The 20,185-nt window shown below is 39.5% G+C and overlaps 1 protein-coding gene across 1 annotated transcript in view; it reads left to right on the forward strand.

The window, feature by feature from the left end:
* Positions 1–598: 598 nt before the first annotated feature.
* Positions 599–20,185, forward strand: part of LOC131533989 (receptor-type tyrosine-protein phosphatase eta-like) — a 65,446-nt gene continuing 45,859 nt past the window's right edge. Inside the window, 4 exon segments of the mRNA XM_058766543.1 lie at positions 599–873; positions 10,616–10,643; positions 12,302–12,367; positions 13,325–13,390. Coding sequence (XP_058622526.1) covers positions 808–873; positions 10,616–10,643; positions 12,302–12,367; positions 13,325–13,390 — 226 coding nt within the window. The 5' untranslated portion in view covers positions 599–807.

The raw sequence follows: 20,185 nt of genomic DNA on the forward strand, positions 1-20,185 counted from the left end.
AAAAAGTAGCTTATCACAAGTTCAAATAAATATTAAGCAGCACAACTGTTTCCAATAGCCTACTGATATTAAATCAGCATATTAGCATATTAATTGACTTCTGAAGGATCTTATATTACATATAGCCTATATTTCATGTTATGTTTGGACATAGGCCAATATATATAGATGTAGGAGCTTTGTGTGGGAGTTATGCAAATCTTCATCAGAATGGCCCGCTGGGAATAAAGCAGAAGTGTTTAGGGGCAAATAAAAGGAAGTTTCAGTCCCCTAAAATGTTAACCATAACAGTTACAGTAAAGTTTCATAAGGCCTGCATTATATAGCCTATCACCCATTCATAACAATTTCTAGGCTATATCTTGCATTAAATATTACAAGGAAGTAAAACGTAAAGTCCTGTACGTTTTGCAGGGTCTCGTTGGATATCACCACAACTGTTTCCCACACTCCCATATGTTTGGGCTCTACAGTGGCCAGTTTAAAATAGTGGACATTATAACTTCCTGGGGGCGGAATGCAGTGATTATTTCTGGCGATGTAGTGAAGCGTAGTGTGAAGCGATGGGTTTCCGTTCAGCAAAGGAGGAACATGAACACTGCTCACATTAACAGCAGCATTAATCTGGTGACAGAAGTCCGTCAGCTCCACCTTCTGCAAGAGTTCACACCTCTCACATCAGTGCTCGGCGCAGTTCAAGAGTTTACACAGAAGCTCATCGTTGAGAAAAGTCGCGGGGAAACTTGTCTGAAGATGATTTGAAGATCGGCTGCTCGAGAATATAGCCTGTACGATCCGTGAGAGAAGATGGGATGTCTTTCTATCAAAACTGTTTGTAAGGGCACAGCGCTTCTGATCTTTGTCCTTCTTCTGGTAAGAGAAGTTCTTTATTTTGCATAGCTTATATATAGGCGGTATCAGTATAATGTCCGAATGTATTGATAAAACAAGTTCACGCGAGCACTTGTGGCTGTTAACTGTTGATGGTCTTGCCTGCAAAAGAAAGATAACTTATATTTTGTTGGTTAAAAGACACGTCCAATATTATTGTGTCCAATATTTTTTATATTTCCATATCTTTCGTCCATGGTAACAAATTAGTTTTGAAACACTTACCATAGTTTAACCAAGGTAGACTATTTGTTGTAAAACTGTTGTTATACTGTAAGATACAACTTGTAGTCAGTACGTCAAAAACACATTTACTAACACTTTTACTATAATAAACCATGGTTAATTTTCGTAAGGGTTGAGACAACAAAACACTCAAATGTAGCCTAACAATATCATTGCATTTCCTAAAATATCAAAACTATAGTGGCATTTATTTTAATGACAAGTTGAAGTTTGGTAAATGTATACGATAAAACAGTATAGGCTACCTTTATACTGAAGTCATTTTGTTGTTTTCTGCTCAAATATATATGTTGGATGTGATATCTATCTATCTATCTATCTATCTATCTATCTATCTATCTATCTGTGTGTGTGTGTGTGTTTGGTTATGTAGAATGGCCCAAAACAGGCAATAACAAAGCGTATTGCATTTCATAAATTAAAGTTTCTATCTGAAATGTCACCAAAAGGTTTTAAAGGACAAACAAATTTAATGTTCAAAATTAATTTGGACACTTATCAACTGTTAGTGGATCATGCCACTCTCATAAAAAGGTTTCCTGCAAAAGCTGTTACAGCCGCGGTACACTTTTGTACCTTCTTTCCCCTTAAAATATGCATATTAGTAGCTTATACGTACATATTAATACATAAAGTGTGCATATTAGTAAAAACGTACCACTCCAGTGACAGATTTTGAACCTTTTATTCTGAGAGTGTAGTTAATATGATGAACCCGTGGTTATTCTGCTCGGACACCTGTGTGAATATGAGGAGAACTGACTTCATCCACTTAAACACCCGTTTATTAAAACCAATCAACAAACAAAAAAAGTGTCAAAAAGTTAGTTCTGAGATGCCTGCGTTTATATATGTGACCCTGGAACACAAAACCAGTCTTAAGTCGCTGGGGTATATTTGTAGCAATAGCCAAAAATCTTTTATGCCAAAAGTCATTAGGATATTACGTAAAGATCTTGTTCCATGAAGATATTTTGTAAATTTCTTACCGTAAATATATCAAAACTTCATTTTTGATTAGTAATATGCATTGCGAAGAACTTCATTTGGACAACTTTAAACGCGATTTTCTCAGTATTTTGATTTTTTAGTTGTATCTCGGTCAAATATTGTCCTATCATAACAAACCATACATCAATGGAAAGCTTATTTATTCAGCTTTCAGATGATGTATAAATCTCAATTTAGAAAAATTTACACTTAAGACTGGTTTTGTGGTCCAGGGTCACATATTGTTGTACAGTATAATCAATCATATATGTATACATTTTAACTCTGCTTTAAGTGTCTAAATAGATAAAGTACATTCTGGGTTCACTGTTATGAAATAAAAGTGCTGAAAATAAAACCATTTGCTGGTCTCTAATATCTAATTCAAACACCAGATTCAGGATTCTGGATCAGCTGCGAAGAACCAGTTACGCTTTGTTTGAAATTGTCTCCAGACTTTATCTTCATTGGCTGATTTACATCAAGATTATCCTCATTTTGTGTGTCTGACAATCTTCCTGAGAAGTTTGTACTTACTGTACGAAGTCGGAATTGTAATATGACGTGTTTTATGACATGTGATGCGACTGGAATAAATGCATATAAATGCATATAACTTTTTTTCTCTCTTTTTACTTATTGACAAGATTGATGCAACAAAATTAAGAGTAAAATAAAATACATATTAAGTCTGTAATAAACACTTTAGCAATTTGTCAATGTTTAAATTACTAAATAAGTACTGCATATTGCATTGCACTGCACATTTTCTTTCTGGTGAGAGAGCTTCAAAAAGGACACAAAAGCACCTCAGAAGCATCATAATGTTGGTCCATATGAGGTGCAGTATTTTCCTAGCTTTCTAAACTCATACGATAAGCTTTGTTTGATGAACAGACTCAAATTTGCATCATTGAGTCAAGTTTAGTGAGTTAAGAAAAAACGGAATCAGTCCAAATCTTAAACAAATCGACTTAAACAAATTTATTTAAAAGATTCAGCCTTAAAACAAATGTATATATACACATTTGATAACATGATCCTCTCATGCTTCCCTCATATTTCTCACACGGACAATAAAATTATAGTTTTTTGGTGTAAACTACTGCTTTGTGAAAAAGAAGCGGTCTTAATTGAATTAAATGGGCACTTGTAGTGTACTTCACATTTTAAAAAAACTGGAATGGAATGAAACTTAAGTGTACTTAAAGAGAGTTCACTTTCCTGTATCTTAACACTTAAGTACACTTTTAAAATATGAATTTTGTATTAATGTCAAATTTTTACTTTAAAGTACACTTAAACCATTAAGTTTTAAGAATATTTTACCATTTATACATTTATTTTGATGTGTCGACTAGCATACTAGAGCACATGTAAAGTTCTTGATATTCATTGCTATTTGATATTACATGTAAAGTTAATATAATTTAATGTACTAAATTGCAACTTCATCACTGACATGACATACAAGTTACAATAGAAATGACTTTAGTTTACCTTGAATGTTTGTCAGTACATTCGTATGTAAGCTGGTTTCTGCTACTGAATAAAAAATAAAAATAAAACAAGGTATCAGACTTTTTTCCTCGCAATTCTGAGAAACTTGCTGTTGTGAGAAACAAGTCAGAATTATGAGATTTAAACTTGTAAGAAATAGCCACAATTCTGAGAGATAAAGTCACAGTTGCAAGATATAAACTTTCAATTCTGACTTTATAACATGCAGTTGAGAGTTATAATGTCAGAATTATGAGATATAAAGTTGTAATTGTAAGAAAATAGTCTGAGAAGAGAATAATGAGAAGAAACATCTTTTTTATTTTTATTCAGTGGCAGAAACAGGCTTCCATACATTCGGCAGTACACTTTAAACGTGTTTCAAAGACAATAGAAAAATTATGAAATTACTTATAAAGTTGAACTTAAGTCCTACTTAAGTGGGTCAAAAAATCACTTAGGTTCACCTATTTGCATTTAATATAAATGTAAGTAAATACATTTCCGAAAGCATTGCATTCAGTTCACACTTAAGTAGATTCATGTAAAGTATATTATTTCCATAATAAATCCTCTTTTTAAAAGTATGCTTCTTTTTTGCAAGGGTTCCTTAAGGTTTTCTTAGACTATGACCTGTTGAGAAATCATTTTGCCAGATCTGAATGGAAAGTAGGTGGAATTACTTGGAACAAATGCAAATGTGCTTGTTGTTTTTAGAGGCTGAGAGCATGAGAGCTGAGTTTTTTGAATCACCATATCAACTGACTTGACAGTTTTCCAGTTTCTGATAAATTACAATTGTAGGCCGTAAAATGTTTATTATGACTGCTGCAACATAATTGCCAGCTCTTAGCCAATAATAACAAATGATGTAGCTGGTTACTGAACATATTTTAAGGGTTATGAACCACCTCTATCCTGAGAGTTAAACAATAAGGTCTCAAAAAGAACAGAAATTGGCCTTGTGTCCGTATCAAAGTGTGAACCTGAGTCTCAGGCCAGACAGTCTGGGGTCACGGTGCTGGAAAGCCCAGTCTTAAGAAGTTTACTTCATTCTTTTCCTGTTATTCTCACCACTTGATTGCTTCGGCCGCCCTGTTCTCCCGGCCCACAGGAAGTTGTACTGCTTTCAGGCCTGCTGTTTCGGCCAATGAGTTCAGCACACAACAGTATCCTAGAAGGTCAGGAATATATTTACCAATCAGACCAAAATGCAGCAGCAGCTTTGATTGGGCCTGATAGTTCAGCTCCCACTTTTTGTAATTAGTGGCTCTTATTGTGGTTAAATTGTAATTTTAAGTAACAGTATAATTCAATATATCTACCATTTGTTTGGTCTAAAGCACGTTTTTTTTTATTCACTAAACAGATTATGAATGATTATTGACTTAAATTTTTATTTCTTACTCACATAACACTGTTGTTTGACTATTTTTACTATATCACTGACAAGCTTCGCAATTCGCGCTCAGAATCGATATTGAACGTGATATTGTGTAGTTTGTCAGTGAACTACGGCTCTGTGTATTAAATGCTTCTCCATTTGAAAACAGGTGATGGAGATTTATTAATAATCACAGAACCGGCTTTACTGACGAGATGCACATGACAATCGCATGCAATATATCATGCAGCCCTACCGTGAACACACACTCGGCAGCCAATGCAGCAGCACCAGGGGGGCAGTTGGGGGTTTGGTGCCTTGCTCACGGGTGTCACCTCAGTCGTGGAATTGAGAGCACTGGACATTCACCTTCAATCCCTGCCAGACCTGAGACTCAAACCCACAACCTTCGGGTTAAAAGTCAGACTCGCTAACCATTAGGCCACGACTGCCCCACAATTATATATAATATCATATATATATAAAATATATATTATTATATATAATGTAATAATAGAAATATATAATACTATATGTAATGTAATTAATAAATAAATTAGTGCTGTCAAGCGATTAATCGCATCCAAAATAAAAGTTTTTGTTTACATAATATATGTGTGTGTACTGTTATAAATACACACACACATACAATATATGTAAATATATTTAATATATAAACATAACATTTTTCTTAAATATATACATGCATGTATTTGTATTTATATATGCATAATATGTGTGTATACTGTGTATATTTATTATGTAAACAAAAACTTTTATTTTGGATGCGATTAATCGCGATTAATCGTTTGACAGCGCTAAAATAAATACAACAACAACAACAATAATAATAATAAAACAAATATAATAAAAATTAAACATTAAAACACTGTTTCAATAGTATAAAGACATGAACAATAATGTGTAATAATTTAATTAAATATACTGTAATAAAAATATACAATAATATACTATATATATTGTAATAATATAAATATTGTATAAAATATATAATTAATAAATATAATAAATATAACATGATTAAACAAGTAAATAAATACAACAACAGTAACAACAACAAATAATATAATGAAAAAGTATGCCAAGTGTAAGAGTTATATGCAACTTTGTTGCCATGACAACATAATGACTAAAATTGTAAAGCAACTATAAAAATGACAAGGAAAAATTTCATAGCTCAAATAATATAGAAGTTTTAGCAGAAAAAATGAATGTACTGTAAGTGTTTTTTTTTTCTTTTTCATAAAATTATATGCTTTACATTTCTGTTTTTAAATCCTCCATTCACTTCCATTGTAAGTGCCTCACTGTAACCTGCATTTTTGCATTTTGTAAAGGTGTGATGAGTCAAAATGTTTGTGGTAATAATCAACATTATGCCACAAATGACTTGAACTGAACACGGAATATTCCTGGAATTCCTAGCCTCAGTCTCCATTGAAACGAACTGCATAGAAAAGAGCAACCAGTCCGATTCTCCTCATGTGTCCAGCGGTGGAAATGAAACCATATGAGTTTAGATCAGCAGGATGACAGTCATTTTGAAATGAACTATTCATGCATGGCTATGTTAGTGGTTTATTTCTTGCCCTTGTTGTTACGTGTTTTCTCTTTAACAATTTGCATCTCTAAAGTCGCCAACTTCCCTTTGCTTCTCACGAAATCATTTTAATATGATGCAGGGTTATTTGGTTTATTGTGCAGTTGGTTTGATAAAAAAGATGTGTACTATTTTGCCAAATATAAGGAAGGTTTTGCCCCTATATTGTCCAGACGGGTTCAAATCTTGACTCTTATTTAGACAAAGCAATAAAATAATTAAATACTGTATTAGCATAGTCAAATATTTTTCTCTTACAAACAATTTTTCCATAGCCCTGATAAGGCAAGTGATGCAAATTTCATTTGGAAAAACAAATTCAGTGTTTGCAAGCCTCTTTATGTGTAACAGTTGATGTGCTTAATCCAACTGTTTTTACTAGCTTATACCCTAGGAAACAATACCAGTGACGTTGGCATTTGCTAGCCTAATTATTTTATTTTATTTATTCATTCATTTATTTTTATTATTTACTTTTTTGATGCAGAAAATTAAGTTGTTATACATATTCCTGCAAATAAAAACATGGGGAATAACCAACAAATAATAATAATAATAATTATTATTATTATTATTATAAGCCTTTGATTTTAATTGTATGCAGTTGTATTTGCAGTTGGCATATAGTTTTTTTCTGAGCTACAGGAACACTAAGATTGATAAAAGGTTGACATTTCTTATATACTGTAGATTTAGATTGATAGATTTATGGTATATTATGGTTCATTCATTCATTCTAAAAAAAAAAAGAATGTGGCGGTAGAATTAGGTACTGTATATAGGCATAACATTATGACCACCTTCCTAATATTGTGTTGGTCCCCCTTTTGCTGCCAAAACAGCCCTGACCCGTCGAGGCATGGACTCCACTAGACCCCTGAAGGTGTGTTGTGGTATCTGGTACCAAGATGTTAGCAGCAGATCCTTTAAGTCCTGTAGTTTGTAGCGAGGTGGGGCCTCCATGGATCAGACTTGTTTGTTCATCACATCCCACAGATGCTTGATTGGATTGAGATCTGGGGAACTCGGAGGCCAAGTCAACACCTCAAACTCAATGTTGAGCTCCTAAAACCATTTCTGAACCATTTTTGCTTTGTGGCAGGTTGCATTATCCTGCAGAAAAAAGGTCACAGCTACTGGGGAATACCATTTCCGTGAAAGGTTGTACATGGTCTTCAACAATACTTCTAGGTGGTACGTGTCAAAGTAACATCCACATGGATGGAAGGACCCGAGGTTTCCCAGCAGAACATTGCCCAAAGCATCACACTGCCTCTGCCGGCTTGCCTTCTTCCCATCCAGGTGCCATGTGTTCATCGGTGGACAGGGGTTAGCATGGGCACCCTGACTGGTCCCATACGCAACAAACTGCAGTGCACTGTGTATTCTGACACCTTTCTATCAGAACCAGCATTAACTTCTTGAGCAATTTGAGCTTCAGTACAGTCGTCTGTTGGATCGGACCACAAGGGCCAGCCTTCACTTCCCACGTGCATCAATGAGCCTTGGCCGCCCATGACCCTGTTGCTGGTTCACCACTGTTCCTTCCTTGGACAACTTTTGATGGATACTGACCACTGCAGACCAGGAACACCCCACAAGAGCTGCAGTCTTGGAGATGCTCTGATCCAGTCACCATCGCAGTTTGGCCCTTGTAAAACTCGCTTGCCCATTTTTCCTGCTTCTAACACATCAACTTTGAGGACAAAATGTTCACTTGCTGCCTAATATAACAGGTGCCGTGATGAAGATATAATCAGTGTCATTCACTTCACCTGTGAGTGGTCATAATGTTATGCCTGACACACACACACACACTCATGTTTACTTAGCTATCTAAATGAGCTTTCCTGTAGCTCAAATAGTAGAGCATGGCGCTAGCAACGCCAAGATCATGGGTTTGATTCCCAGGGAAAGCAAGAGCTGATAAAATGTAAAAACTGTAACTTGAATGCAATGTAAGTCGCTTTGGATAAAAGCGTCTGCTAAATGCATAAATGTAAATGTAAATGGGGACTCTCCATAGGCGTAATGGTTTTTATACTGTACAAACTGTATGTGCTATTGCCCTACACCAACCCTTCACCTAAACCTACCCCTTACAGGAAACTTTCTGCATTTTTACAATTTCAAAAAAACTTTGTTTACTTTATTTTTAAACTGGTTTTACAAATGAGGACGTCCCCAAAGGGAGGTTTTTGGAGATTTTGTCAGGTTTAGCTCACTTTTGGGTACAAATTTGTCCCCAAAATATGGTTAAGTAGGTACACACACACACACACACACACATGCTTTAGCACCATTATAAACTGTTAGTCTGTTACCTTGGGTGGAGGTCAGGCAGGACAATATATAGAAATTGCATTGTGAATAGTGGAGGGGCATGATGGGAAATGGCAACTTTGTGCTTTGGGTGCAGCTCTTCCTGACCCTTAAGTGCCAAAAGTCCAGCTAAGTATATTATATATTAAGAATATCCTTTAACGCATATTTTTTATTATCAAATGAGTTTTACTCTGCTTCTTTGTGTGGACTTGCTTTGCCATTTTGATTTTAAAGTAAAGCTGCTTGATGGCAATAGATCATCATGGTTTTATATTTAACAGTATAGTAAATATTTAATTGCTATAGCGGGTAGTTTTTGGAAAGTTTCCTTCTCTGAGTTTCTCTCAGTAATTTAACAGGCTCTTTGTTACCGACAAGGAAGTTGGTTCGGTTATGTCATTACTCATTTGAAGTTTTACCTGATATTCGGAGAAGAGCGTGTCAGTGTTTGTACTCTAAAGCTGAGAGGGAAGAACTCAGTTTCCATCTATGTTTTTTTTTATGAAATGAGTTTTGGTGTTCATTGTATATAACACTTCCCTTTAACACCATTTTACTTCACTGTATCTCATTATCTCTGATGTCGGCAAACTACTTAGAGAAAAACATGAAAGCATTCACAACATAAATTTCACTGTCATGTCAGCTACTCTAAAACAGATATAATTGTGATAAGACTGTAATAAGCTGTAATAATCATTTTGCATGTTCTTGTTTACATGAGTGGTTTAAAGAAACAAAGACAGAAAAGTCAATGTCTCCATCTAGTGGTAAAACATGTATTGGATCTCATTTTAGCAGTTAAATGACAGCAGTTTACGGTTAGGTTAATAAGGAAAGTATATAAACTTGACAACATAACCAGATAATTTAAAGGGATTTACTCCTACACAAAATATTACACAACGGCATCACAAGAAAGTTCAAGTTATTGTATGTCATCATAAATTCTAATTGTTTGATAAATTGCAGCTTTAGTCACAAAATATTTGCCATTTTGTCAAGTAACAAAATTTTTATTATATGTATACTTATTATAAATAATATTATGTAGGCCTAGTTAATGGCTGTTTGCTGCGGTGTAAATTATTCTAGAAATGAAAAGACGCAGCAAAAAGTGTATCTTTTCTCAGCACCGGTGAAGATTGACCAATCACAATAAGATGAGTGACATGTTTGACCAATGACAATATTTTGTTGTAAAAACGGACCAATCAGAGTTTCTGTAGGGTACATAAATACCTCGGAGTTAATGTGTGAAAGTGTTTCTGAAGCGGATGATAAATTTAATAAATCTGAGGTCGTGTGGTTTGCTGCGCTTTCTTTTGTCGTTAATGGGTTTATGTATTGTGCAAATTATTAGTACTTTAATAATTCATAACGTGTTGATTTTAATTCAGGAGTAAATGACCCATAGACTGTAAGAAATGACCTCACAAAATGGCGTTATCTAGAAAAATATTTTTGACTTTGCTGTCGTTGGTCACTTACGTCTGGATTTAAGTGCAATTTAAGTATGAAGTCGACAGTTAATGAATTAAAGTCCAGGTTTAAGTCGTTTTCTTTCTTTCTTTCTTTCTTTTTTTTTTTTTGAGACGTAGACTTTCATTACTTGAGTTTTCATCTCTATTAATTATGCACTTCGCTTCTCTCTGCAGGGGTTGAATGCGCAGACTAGCGTTACAGGTCAGTAACATGTACAGTCAGTCTCAAACATCAGAGTCCCATACCAGTTAATATGTTTATATCCTGTTACTGTAATACAATATGTAATGCTGTTTACACTTAATGTCATAGATTCTTCAATTAATAATTATTTAAATACATAAGTTCATTACATTCAGACATTTTCTTTTAAGCATGTCAATAAATATTAAATTGTAATTTTATTGCTTCATGAATCTAAATGTCCCAGCAGCCCCAGCCACAACAAGTGCTCTTTCAACTGAGTCTCAAACAAGTTTTTTTTTTTTCATGGGCGATTAAGTAAATGTGGTATATCTGTATTTTATTCATTTTATTGATAATGTGGTATATTGTAATTATAACTGTGCTTATTTCATGTCAAATCCCAAGTATCAAACACCTGCATCCACATATTAAATTTACATTGGGAGATAGGAAATAGTAACAATATTGTATTCATACAGATTACAGCAACTTAATATATTTGAATAATTCTTGCAGTGCAAAAATTTGGCTATGCAAAAAAACAAAAAACAAACAAACAAACAAAAAAAAACTTTTTTTTTTTTTTTCTCTTGTACATCTAAATATCCCAGCAACTCCTACAATTACAAGCGTATTACAAGTGATTTCTGGTAGCCAATGTTGATATTTGAAATCACCAAAACAAACACGCCCCTACCCCAAAAGGGTCTCACCCCTATTTTGATATATCTGCCCCTCACATATGTACCCATCAGCGATTAGTTCTGTGAAACAAAGCAAAACCAGTGTTACTCACCTATCAAGAAGAAACAAAGCAACCTCGGCGTCCGATCGCAGGCCATCCTGCTCGAGTTCTCTCCAGAGCTGGAAAGCTGATCTGATATTTACACGGGTCCTACTTCTTGCCTTATCGTAACACCGTGTCTACACCGGACGCGAGCGGCGCGGTGCAACAAAATACTATAGAACTCATTATAATCAGTGATGCTGTCTACACTGGATGCGGCGCCACAACATGACAAATCCCCGACAAAACTGCTGCTGCCTTCTATTTATGACGTATTGACACAAATTTCAAATGATTTTCAGTGGGCACTTTGTCGCGTCCTGTGTAGACAGACTTTAGCTGTTGCGGCGCAGCGCGAAATGACAACTGTCGCATCCGGTGTAGACACGGTGTGAGCGTTCTTTTGTTCTGCAGACGTTTTCCTCTTTTGTTTTTTGATCCGCCATCTCTATCCTTCTGTCGTTGCTCTGCTCGGCTAATGTCCATCATGTGCACTGAGCGCTCTCTCCTCAGCATTTTGAGTAGACACACCCCTTACTGCTGATTGGCTACAAGTTTGTTTTGGTACTTGGCACGACTCAGTTTTCTAAAGCGCTTTTGAAAAAAATACATACCCCACCTTTAATAGAAAAAATATATGTGCATTTTATTCGCTTTTATTGTTAATGTGGTATATTGTAATAATAACTGTGCTTATTTCATGCCAAATCCCAAGAATCAAACATCAGCATCTACGTGTTATATTTACATTGGGAGATAGGAAATAGTAAAAATAAAATATTGTATTCATATATCGCAGCAATTTTATGTATTTTAACAACAATTCTCACAGTATAAAATTTTATTGTATGCAAAAAAGTTTACTTTTTTTTCTTCATGCATCAAGATGTCCTAGCAGCTTCTGACACTACAAGCTATTCTTTAACTGAGTCTCAAACATCAGTTCCTACAAGTGAGTATTTTTACTAGGGATGCACCGAATCCAGATTTTTGGGGTTCTGCCAAATACCGAATCCACTGGTTAAGATTCTGCCGAACCCGAAACCGAATACCGAATCCTACTCCCATCCTCAGACCATTAACACAGTAAACACATTAATGAAGTAAACAACATCCACAGCAGTGTATTTTTCATTTTATTTTATTTTAATGCACAACTCGTATTCTTTCGGATGTTTAATACGCAAATGTTTTAACAGCGGCGATGTTGTGTATTGTTTGGGGTCCTTGCCACCACGAGACAAATCGGCATTGCAAATTGAACATGTAGCTCGACTTGAATCGCCTTCTTTCAACTGAAAGTACTGCCAAACAACACTTTTTCTGCTCACGAGTTCCATTTTCACTTTCTCACATATACTGCATTCGAACGGTCCACCTTAAACACCTTCCCGTACTCAACGGCGGCGTGACGTTGACCAGTGTAGCGCGCTTAATGCAAGCTAAGGGTTCGGTGGATTTTTTTTTTTAAGGTTCGGCAGAAACCGAACCCCGTCAAAAAGTCCAATATTCGGCCGAATCCGAATCCTGGATTCGGTGCATCCCTAATTTTTACAGTGTTTCCCACTGACTTACGCTCTATGTTTGGCGGGGCTTCCTCCGTGGGATATAGGCTATATACTAGTTCACATTTACAGCTCTGCGTGTTTGCTGCGTAAAACCATCAGTAGATTTTTTTTTTTGATAATGTGGTATATTGTAATAATAACTGTACTTATTTAATGTCAAATCCCAAGAATCAAACATCAGCATCTACGTGTTATATTTACATTGGGAGATAGGAAATAGTAAAAATAAAATATCGTATTCATATAATCGCAGCAATTTTATGTATTTTAACAACAATTCTCACAGTATAAAATTTTATTGTGTGCAAAAAAGTTTACTTTTTTTTTCTTCATGCATCAAGATGTCCTAGCAGCTTCTGACACTACAAGCTCTTCTTTAACTGAGTCTCAAACATCAGTTCCTACAAGTGAGTATTTTTACTAGGGATGCACCGAATCCAGATTTTTGGGGTTCTGCCAAATACCGAATCCACTGGTTAAGATTCTGCCGAACCCGAAACTGAATACTGAATCCTACTCCCATCCTCAGACCATTAACACAGTAAACACATTAATGAAGTAAACAAAGTCCACAGCAGTGTATTTTTCATTTTATTTGATTTTAATGCACAACTCGTATTCTTTCGGATGTTTAATACGCAAATGTTTTAACAGCGGCGATGTTGTGTATTGTTTGGGGTCCTTGCCACCACGAGACAAATCGGCATTGCAAATTGAACATGTAGCTCGACTTGAATCGCCTTCTTTCAACTGAAAGTACTGCCAAACAACACTTTTTCTGCTCACGAGTTCCATTTTCACTTTCTCACATATACTGCATTCGAACGGTCCACCTTAAACACCTTCCCGTACTCAATGGCGGCGTGACGTTAACCAGTGTAGCGCGCTTAATTCAAGCTAAGGGTTCGGTGGATTTTTTTTTTAAGGTTCGGCAGAAACGAACCCCGTCAAAAAGTCCAATATTCGGCCGAATCCGAATCCGAATCCTGGATTCGGTGCATCCCTAATTTTTACAGTGTTTCCCACTGACTTACGCTCTATGTTTGGCGGGGCTTCCTCCATGGGATATAGGCTATATACTAGTTCACATTTACAGCTCTGCGTGTTTGCTGCGTAAAACCATCAGTAGATTATTTTTGATAATGTGGTATATTGTAATAATAACTGTACTTATTTAATGTCAAATCCCAAGTATCAAACATCAGCATCTACATGTTAAATGTACATTGGGAGATAGGAAATAGTAACAATACAATATTGCATTCATACAGATTACAGCAATTTAATGTATTTGAATAATTCTTACAGTGTAAAATTTGATTGTGTGCAAAACTTCTCTCTAATAAAGGCAGGAATCTCTGCCTGTTTGCATTTTTATTATGTTGAGAACCATTCATCCAATTGACTTCACGCGTGGTGGGTGTGTTGCTGTGGACCCAAGGGGGTGCAGTGTCGCATTTTGGTGCAATATGGACACTTTTAATAAACTACAGAACAGCATGAGCCGGAAGCGGCATGCCTCACGCGGGCAGGGCTTATATGCTCCGAGAACACTGCACTAGTGATACAAAACACACAGGTCTGTTAAGAGCAATACTTTTAATAAGGTAGCCTAACATTTTTCTAACAAACAAATCACTCCCAAATCAGAAATTAGCAGCACAGTAATTACTGACACTGTAAAGGGTAGGCTATTTAAATAAAAGAAGATCGAAAAATAAATGAACGAAGTTCAACGAACTGTAATAAATAAAGAACATACTTTTAATAACAGCATCACAGTTTAATTAACAAACAGTTTAAATAAAATTAAATAATCGCGTTTGGTCTCATACTGTATCACGTCCCTTGTCAGTGTCGGTTGCTTGCTTGGCCATTTGTTGTGATTAACAGGAAAGTGTGTTCAAACGCCAGCAGAAGACAGTGTAAAGTAATAGTCTTTGAGAGAAGCAGTCTATCAGCGGAAGTTAAAATCAGCTCATAAGTGTATTTACTTGTCTCATTAGTGTTTAGCGCAGTTGTTGTTGCTAGGAAACACTTGTTTTGTTTACTGGTCACGTGCTGAAATCGCGTTTGGTATTGTACTGTATCAGTACGAGTACTGTATCAGTACCCTTGTAAGTGCCGGGCGCTTGCTTGGCCATTTGTTGTGATTAACAGGAATGTGTGTTCAGCTTAATTGGATTAGTATTTTGTTAGACGGGTATTACAAAGCTTAGTTTAGCATGGCAGCCATTGTGTGAAGGCCTCCTCGTGTGAAGAATGAAGAGTGTAAAGACCATCGACTCTACCGTGCAACTTTCCCGGGCAGAGACACCGGCAAAGGATATAAGTATCGCTTTTTATTTATCCTCTTTCCTACTGTGCCGTAGCACAAACATCTTGGAGGGCCACGCCCACTGATAAGACCTTGGAGGCCGCCATACTCCGGGTCGAGTGCGCTCTGACCCCCATCGGTGACGGGAGGCCAGAGGACTCGTAGGCCAGTGTGATGGTCTCGACCCCCTTTCTTAGGTGGACCGAAGCAAACGAACAACTGATCTGCTTCATGCCACTGGGCAGCTCTGTGAGAGCTCTGTCAGATTGAGTCTTTCCTGGCCTGCTTCCTGGAAGGGAGGAGGACAAAAGGCCTGCAGTACGATAGGACCTGGCGAGGAGGTGGGCACTTTAGGGACATACCCGGGTCTTAGGTAAAGGAATGCCCTAGCCATGCCTGGGGCAAAGTCCAGGCCTGACACAGCAAGTGCCTGAAGGTCCCCTATCCTCTTCAACGAGGATATAGCGAGCAGGAAGATAGTCTTAAGCGTGATGAGCTTGTCTGAGACCTCTTCGATGGGTTCAAATGGAGCCTTACACAGAGCCTCCAGAACCACTGCCAGGTCCCATGAGAGCACCTTGGTGCGTGGATACGTGAGGGAGAACCAGAGTGGACAGTGTGTCATTTCATGTGATGCACATAGATCCACTTCTGCCTGGCCGAACTTTTCCCAAAGAAGCTCCACCACCTCGGGGTGGAGTCTCCATCCCCCGGGCCTCAGCCCCTGTCTCGACAGGATGTCTGCTCCCTGATTGAGGTGCCCAGGGAGGTTTACTGCTCTGAGAGAGAGGAGCTTTCCCTGAGCCCACAGGAGGACCTGGTGCGCCAGCCTGTAAAGAGGGCGTGAGCGCAGACCCCCCTGCCGATTTATGTAGGAGACCACCGACGTGTTGTCTGTGCGTACAAGCACATGGTGCCCCCTTAAGTCTGGAAGGAAATGTTTTAGAGCTCGAAACATGGCCAACATCTCCAGGCAATTGATGTGCCACATAAGACGATGGCCTTCCCACAGACCTCGGGCAGAGTGGCCACACATGACCGCCCATCAGCCCATGAGGGAGGTGTCCGTCGTTAGCATTACGCAACGACACGGAGCCCCCAACAACGGGCCTTGAGACAGGAACCAAGGTTACTTCCACATGTCTAAGGCACGTAAGCATCGCCGCGTGACCTTGATTGTGCGAAGCGGGTTCCCCCTTGGTCCCGAGCCACCACTGCAGCTGCCATCAGACCAACAGTCTCTGAAACTGTTTGACAGTGAGTGACTGGCCTTCCCTCACTCCTCTCACGGCTACGAGAATCGCTTCGATATGAGCAGGAGACAACTGTGCCTGCATTGTTGTCGAATCCCATACCACACCCAGATAAGTGGTTCTCTGTAGTGGAGAAAACCCACTCTTCTTGGCGTTCAGCTTTAACCCCAGTTCTCTCATATGGGCGAGGACGACATCTCGATGCCGAGCCACCATCTGCTCTGACTGAGCTAATAATCAACCAATCGTCAATATAATTCAGTATGCGAATGCCCTGGAGTCGCAATGGAGCCAAGGCAGCATCCACACACTTCGTTAAAGTGCGGGGTGAGAGTGATAGGCCGAATGGAAGAACCCGATATTGGTATGCTTCGCCCCCGAAAGCAATCCTCAAGAACTTCCTGTGTTGAGGAAGGATGGATACATGGAAGTATGCGTCCTTGAGATCTATCGTGACAAACCAGTCCTCGGACCTGATCTGAGACACGATCTGTTTGATAGTGAGCATCTTGAACTGGAAACGTCTGATAGCGCGGTTCAATAGACGCAGATCTATTATCGGACGCAACCCCCCCATCCTTCTTCGTAACGATGAAGTAACGGCTGTAGAACCCTGATTCTCTCGAGAGAGGAGGAACACATTCTATGGCCTCCTTCCTCAAGAGAGTTTCTACTTCTTGTTCCAATACCAGAGCCTGCTCGGGGCCCACTAATGTAGGAATAACCCTGTTGAAGTGAGGTGGATGAGAACCGAACTGAATTCTGTAACCTCTCTCTACAGTGTGCAGGACCTATTGTGAGACATTTGGCAGAAGTTTCCATGCTGTCAGAAAGTGTACTAAGGGAACTAGTCTCTCGAGACTGGCCTCTGGTGTTACTAGAGGAGCCACTTCGATGCCCTGAAGCAATTGACTGACAGGGAACGACCGACCTGACCACTCTAGCGCCCTGCTCCGAGGGGACGAGTTTTCCCGTAAGCGGGCGGCAGCTGAGAGGGTGTGGCAGGGATATCAGTGCAGCCCCCTGAGGGCACTGAGGAGGATCGGGCACCGTATACTGAGGTGTATACCTCTCTTCCCCAGGGTGGGCTACCCTCAGGGTAATGATGGTCGTGGTCAGGACCGCTTGGCCGAGGACTTCTTAGACAAAATAACGGTCCGCAGATCCGTTTTCTGCTTTGAGGACCCCGGCCGAGAACGTCGCCCCGCCCCCTGGTCTTTCTGAGGGGGAGTTTGGGTTGTGACGCTCTGTTTCTGGGTCTGGCGGTATGAGGAGCTGCATGGCTGGGACTGCTCCCGCTCAGCAGTCCTAAAGACCTGGGAACGGCGAGGGAGGATGTGCTGGAATGCCGCCGCCTGCTTCTTCGCCTCCTGAAACCTCACGACGACAGTGTCTACTGCGCCGCCGAAGAGGCCAGAGGGTGAGAGCGGGGCATCCAGCAGGAAGAATCTGTCTTTATCCTGTAACTTCAACCACAGGTGTTGCTCTGTGGCCACAAGAGCTGCCATGGAATGGCCAATGGCTCTGGCCGTTTACTTGGTGGCCCGAAGCAACAGATGTGTGGCCCAACGCAGTTCAGCGACCACATCGCATTCCTCTTCCCCCTATTAGCCAGGGCCCGTATTCATGAAAAATAGTGCTAAGAGCTGCTCCTAGTAACAATATTCTAAGAAAATTCTTAGAAATGTGGGTGTTTCCTCTTAAAATTAAAGAAAAGATCCTAGTAAAGAAAAAAGAAATTCAGAAAGCATCTTAACCCTTAAAAGAGGTCTTAAGGTCCAAAATTGTTAGGAGTACGAACAAGGACTTTTAAGAGGCTTAAGAGTTTCTTAGCAGCGGAGAAAATGGACTAAACATGAAGAGGGAGAAGAAATGTGTTGCACATAATGCATGACAGTGAGTTAATAAAACGCTACATATTAGAGCGGGCAGGAATCATGTTTGTGACCGATCTTATTTGAGACACACTAACATCTCCGACACCGCGCTGAAATGCCATAGCGCCAGAAATGGACGTAATCACTACATTAACATATTTGGCAACTGGAAAAATGCAACTCTGCAGCAGCGGTGATTTGGGTCTGTTACAGCACTTTCAGAACCTCATTATGTCGCTGTTCATTTCCTATAAAATACGTTAAGTATGACAGCATGGTAAATAAAAAATAAAGAATATATATACATATATAATGTGTGTGTGTGTGTGAGAGAGAGAGAGAGAGAGAGAGAGAGAACGGTAAAACAGGAAAAATTACGCATGTAATTTCAAAGTGAAGGCTTATGATAAACCCTACTCTTAAAAGCGCTCTTTTGTTTCCTTCTGGGACAACTAACCAATCACAGTCTTCAAATGACTTCGTTTTCCTCGCTCGGAGTTACTCTCAGATTGGTCCTGAATTTCTTTTAAGCTAAGACTCCTAGTTAGAATTTTTTAAGCTAAATTAGGAGCTCTCTAAAACGATTCTTAGAATCTTTAAGAATACGGGCCCAGGTCTTTTAGCAGGTCGGCCTGGTACACCTGCAACACCGCCATAGTGTGCAGACACGCACCGGCCTGACCTGCTGCCGTATAAGCTTTCCCAACCAGGTTAGATGTTAGCTTTACTGGCCTGGTGGGAAGCTCCGGGGCCTTCAGGGATGATGGACGGGGAGAGATGGCTCGCAAGCCTCTGCTCCACCACTGGCATCATCCCATATCCCTTCTCATTCAACCCTGTGATGTTAGCGTAATTAGACACAGTGGGGCTGAAGAGCTGGAACGAATATTGCTTCTCCCACTATCTTATAACCTCAGTTTGGAGATCGGGGAAAAATGGAAGGCCCCGTCATGAAGGCTGTGATCTGGCTTTCAGAAAGCGCTCATCCAACTTGCTCTTAGGACGAGCGTCCTGTTTCTTGGCTGACCATTCGATGTTCAGTTTGGCTACAGCACGAGTCACAACCTCCACGAGCTCCTCATACGTGAGGGACTGTGGTGGTGAGTCCACAGTCTCTTCCGTGTCGAGGCTCATCATATCAACCTCCTCAGAGGAAGATAGATGAAGTGCCTGGCCCTCCCTCTGGGGGGAAGAAACCGCGGGGCGGGCTTCCCGAACCCTGAGAGGGGGCCGTGGATCTAGCAGGTGAAGACCGAGATAAGGATGAGCCCCTCTCGGATCCCTTCACTAAATCCACTTGCGATCCCCATGATAACAGCCACCGCTGCACCAGACCCAGCAGGATCACGAACTTGACCACTTTCATCGAAGACAGCCAGGCGAGAGCGGAGCACATAGAGAGGGAGAAGCTCACAATCATGACAGGCAGCCCCTTCGAGAGTTGCCCGTGCATGCTCCACTCCCAAACAGACGATGCAAAAATCGATCTGAAACGCCGTCCGCTCGCCACATCACTTTGTTTACACGTAGGCATTTTCTCACTTGCTAACAGAGTTTCACTGACTGACTGAGTGCTTTACATACATTCACACACACACCACAGACACGCTCGCTGAAGAGCAGAAGTCGGATGTGCCTTTATGCTTCCTGGTTGCTCACGTCACCCTGCTCGTGATGTCTCACTTCGCTATTGGACTGATTTCACACATGCTTCAGTACGGTGACTCGCCGGGGCATTCCCAAAGTGTTCGACGT

The sequence above is a fragment of the Onychostoma macrolepis genome, chromosome 25 (genome assembly GCF_012432095.1).
Source record: "Onychostoma macrolepis isolate SWU-2019 chromosome 25, ASM1243209v1, whole genome shotgun sequence".
Lineage (NCBI taxonomy): Eukaryota > Metazoa > Chordata > Actinopteri > Cypriniformes > Cyprinidae > Onychostoma > Onychostoma macrolepis.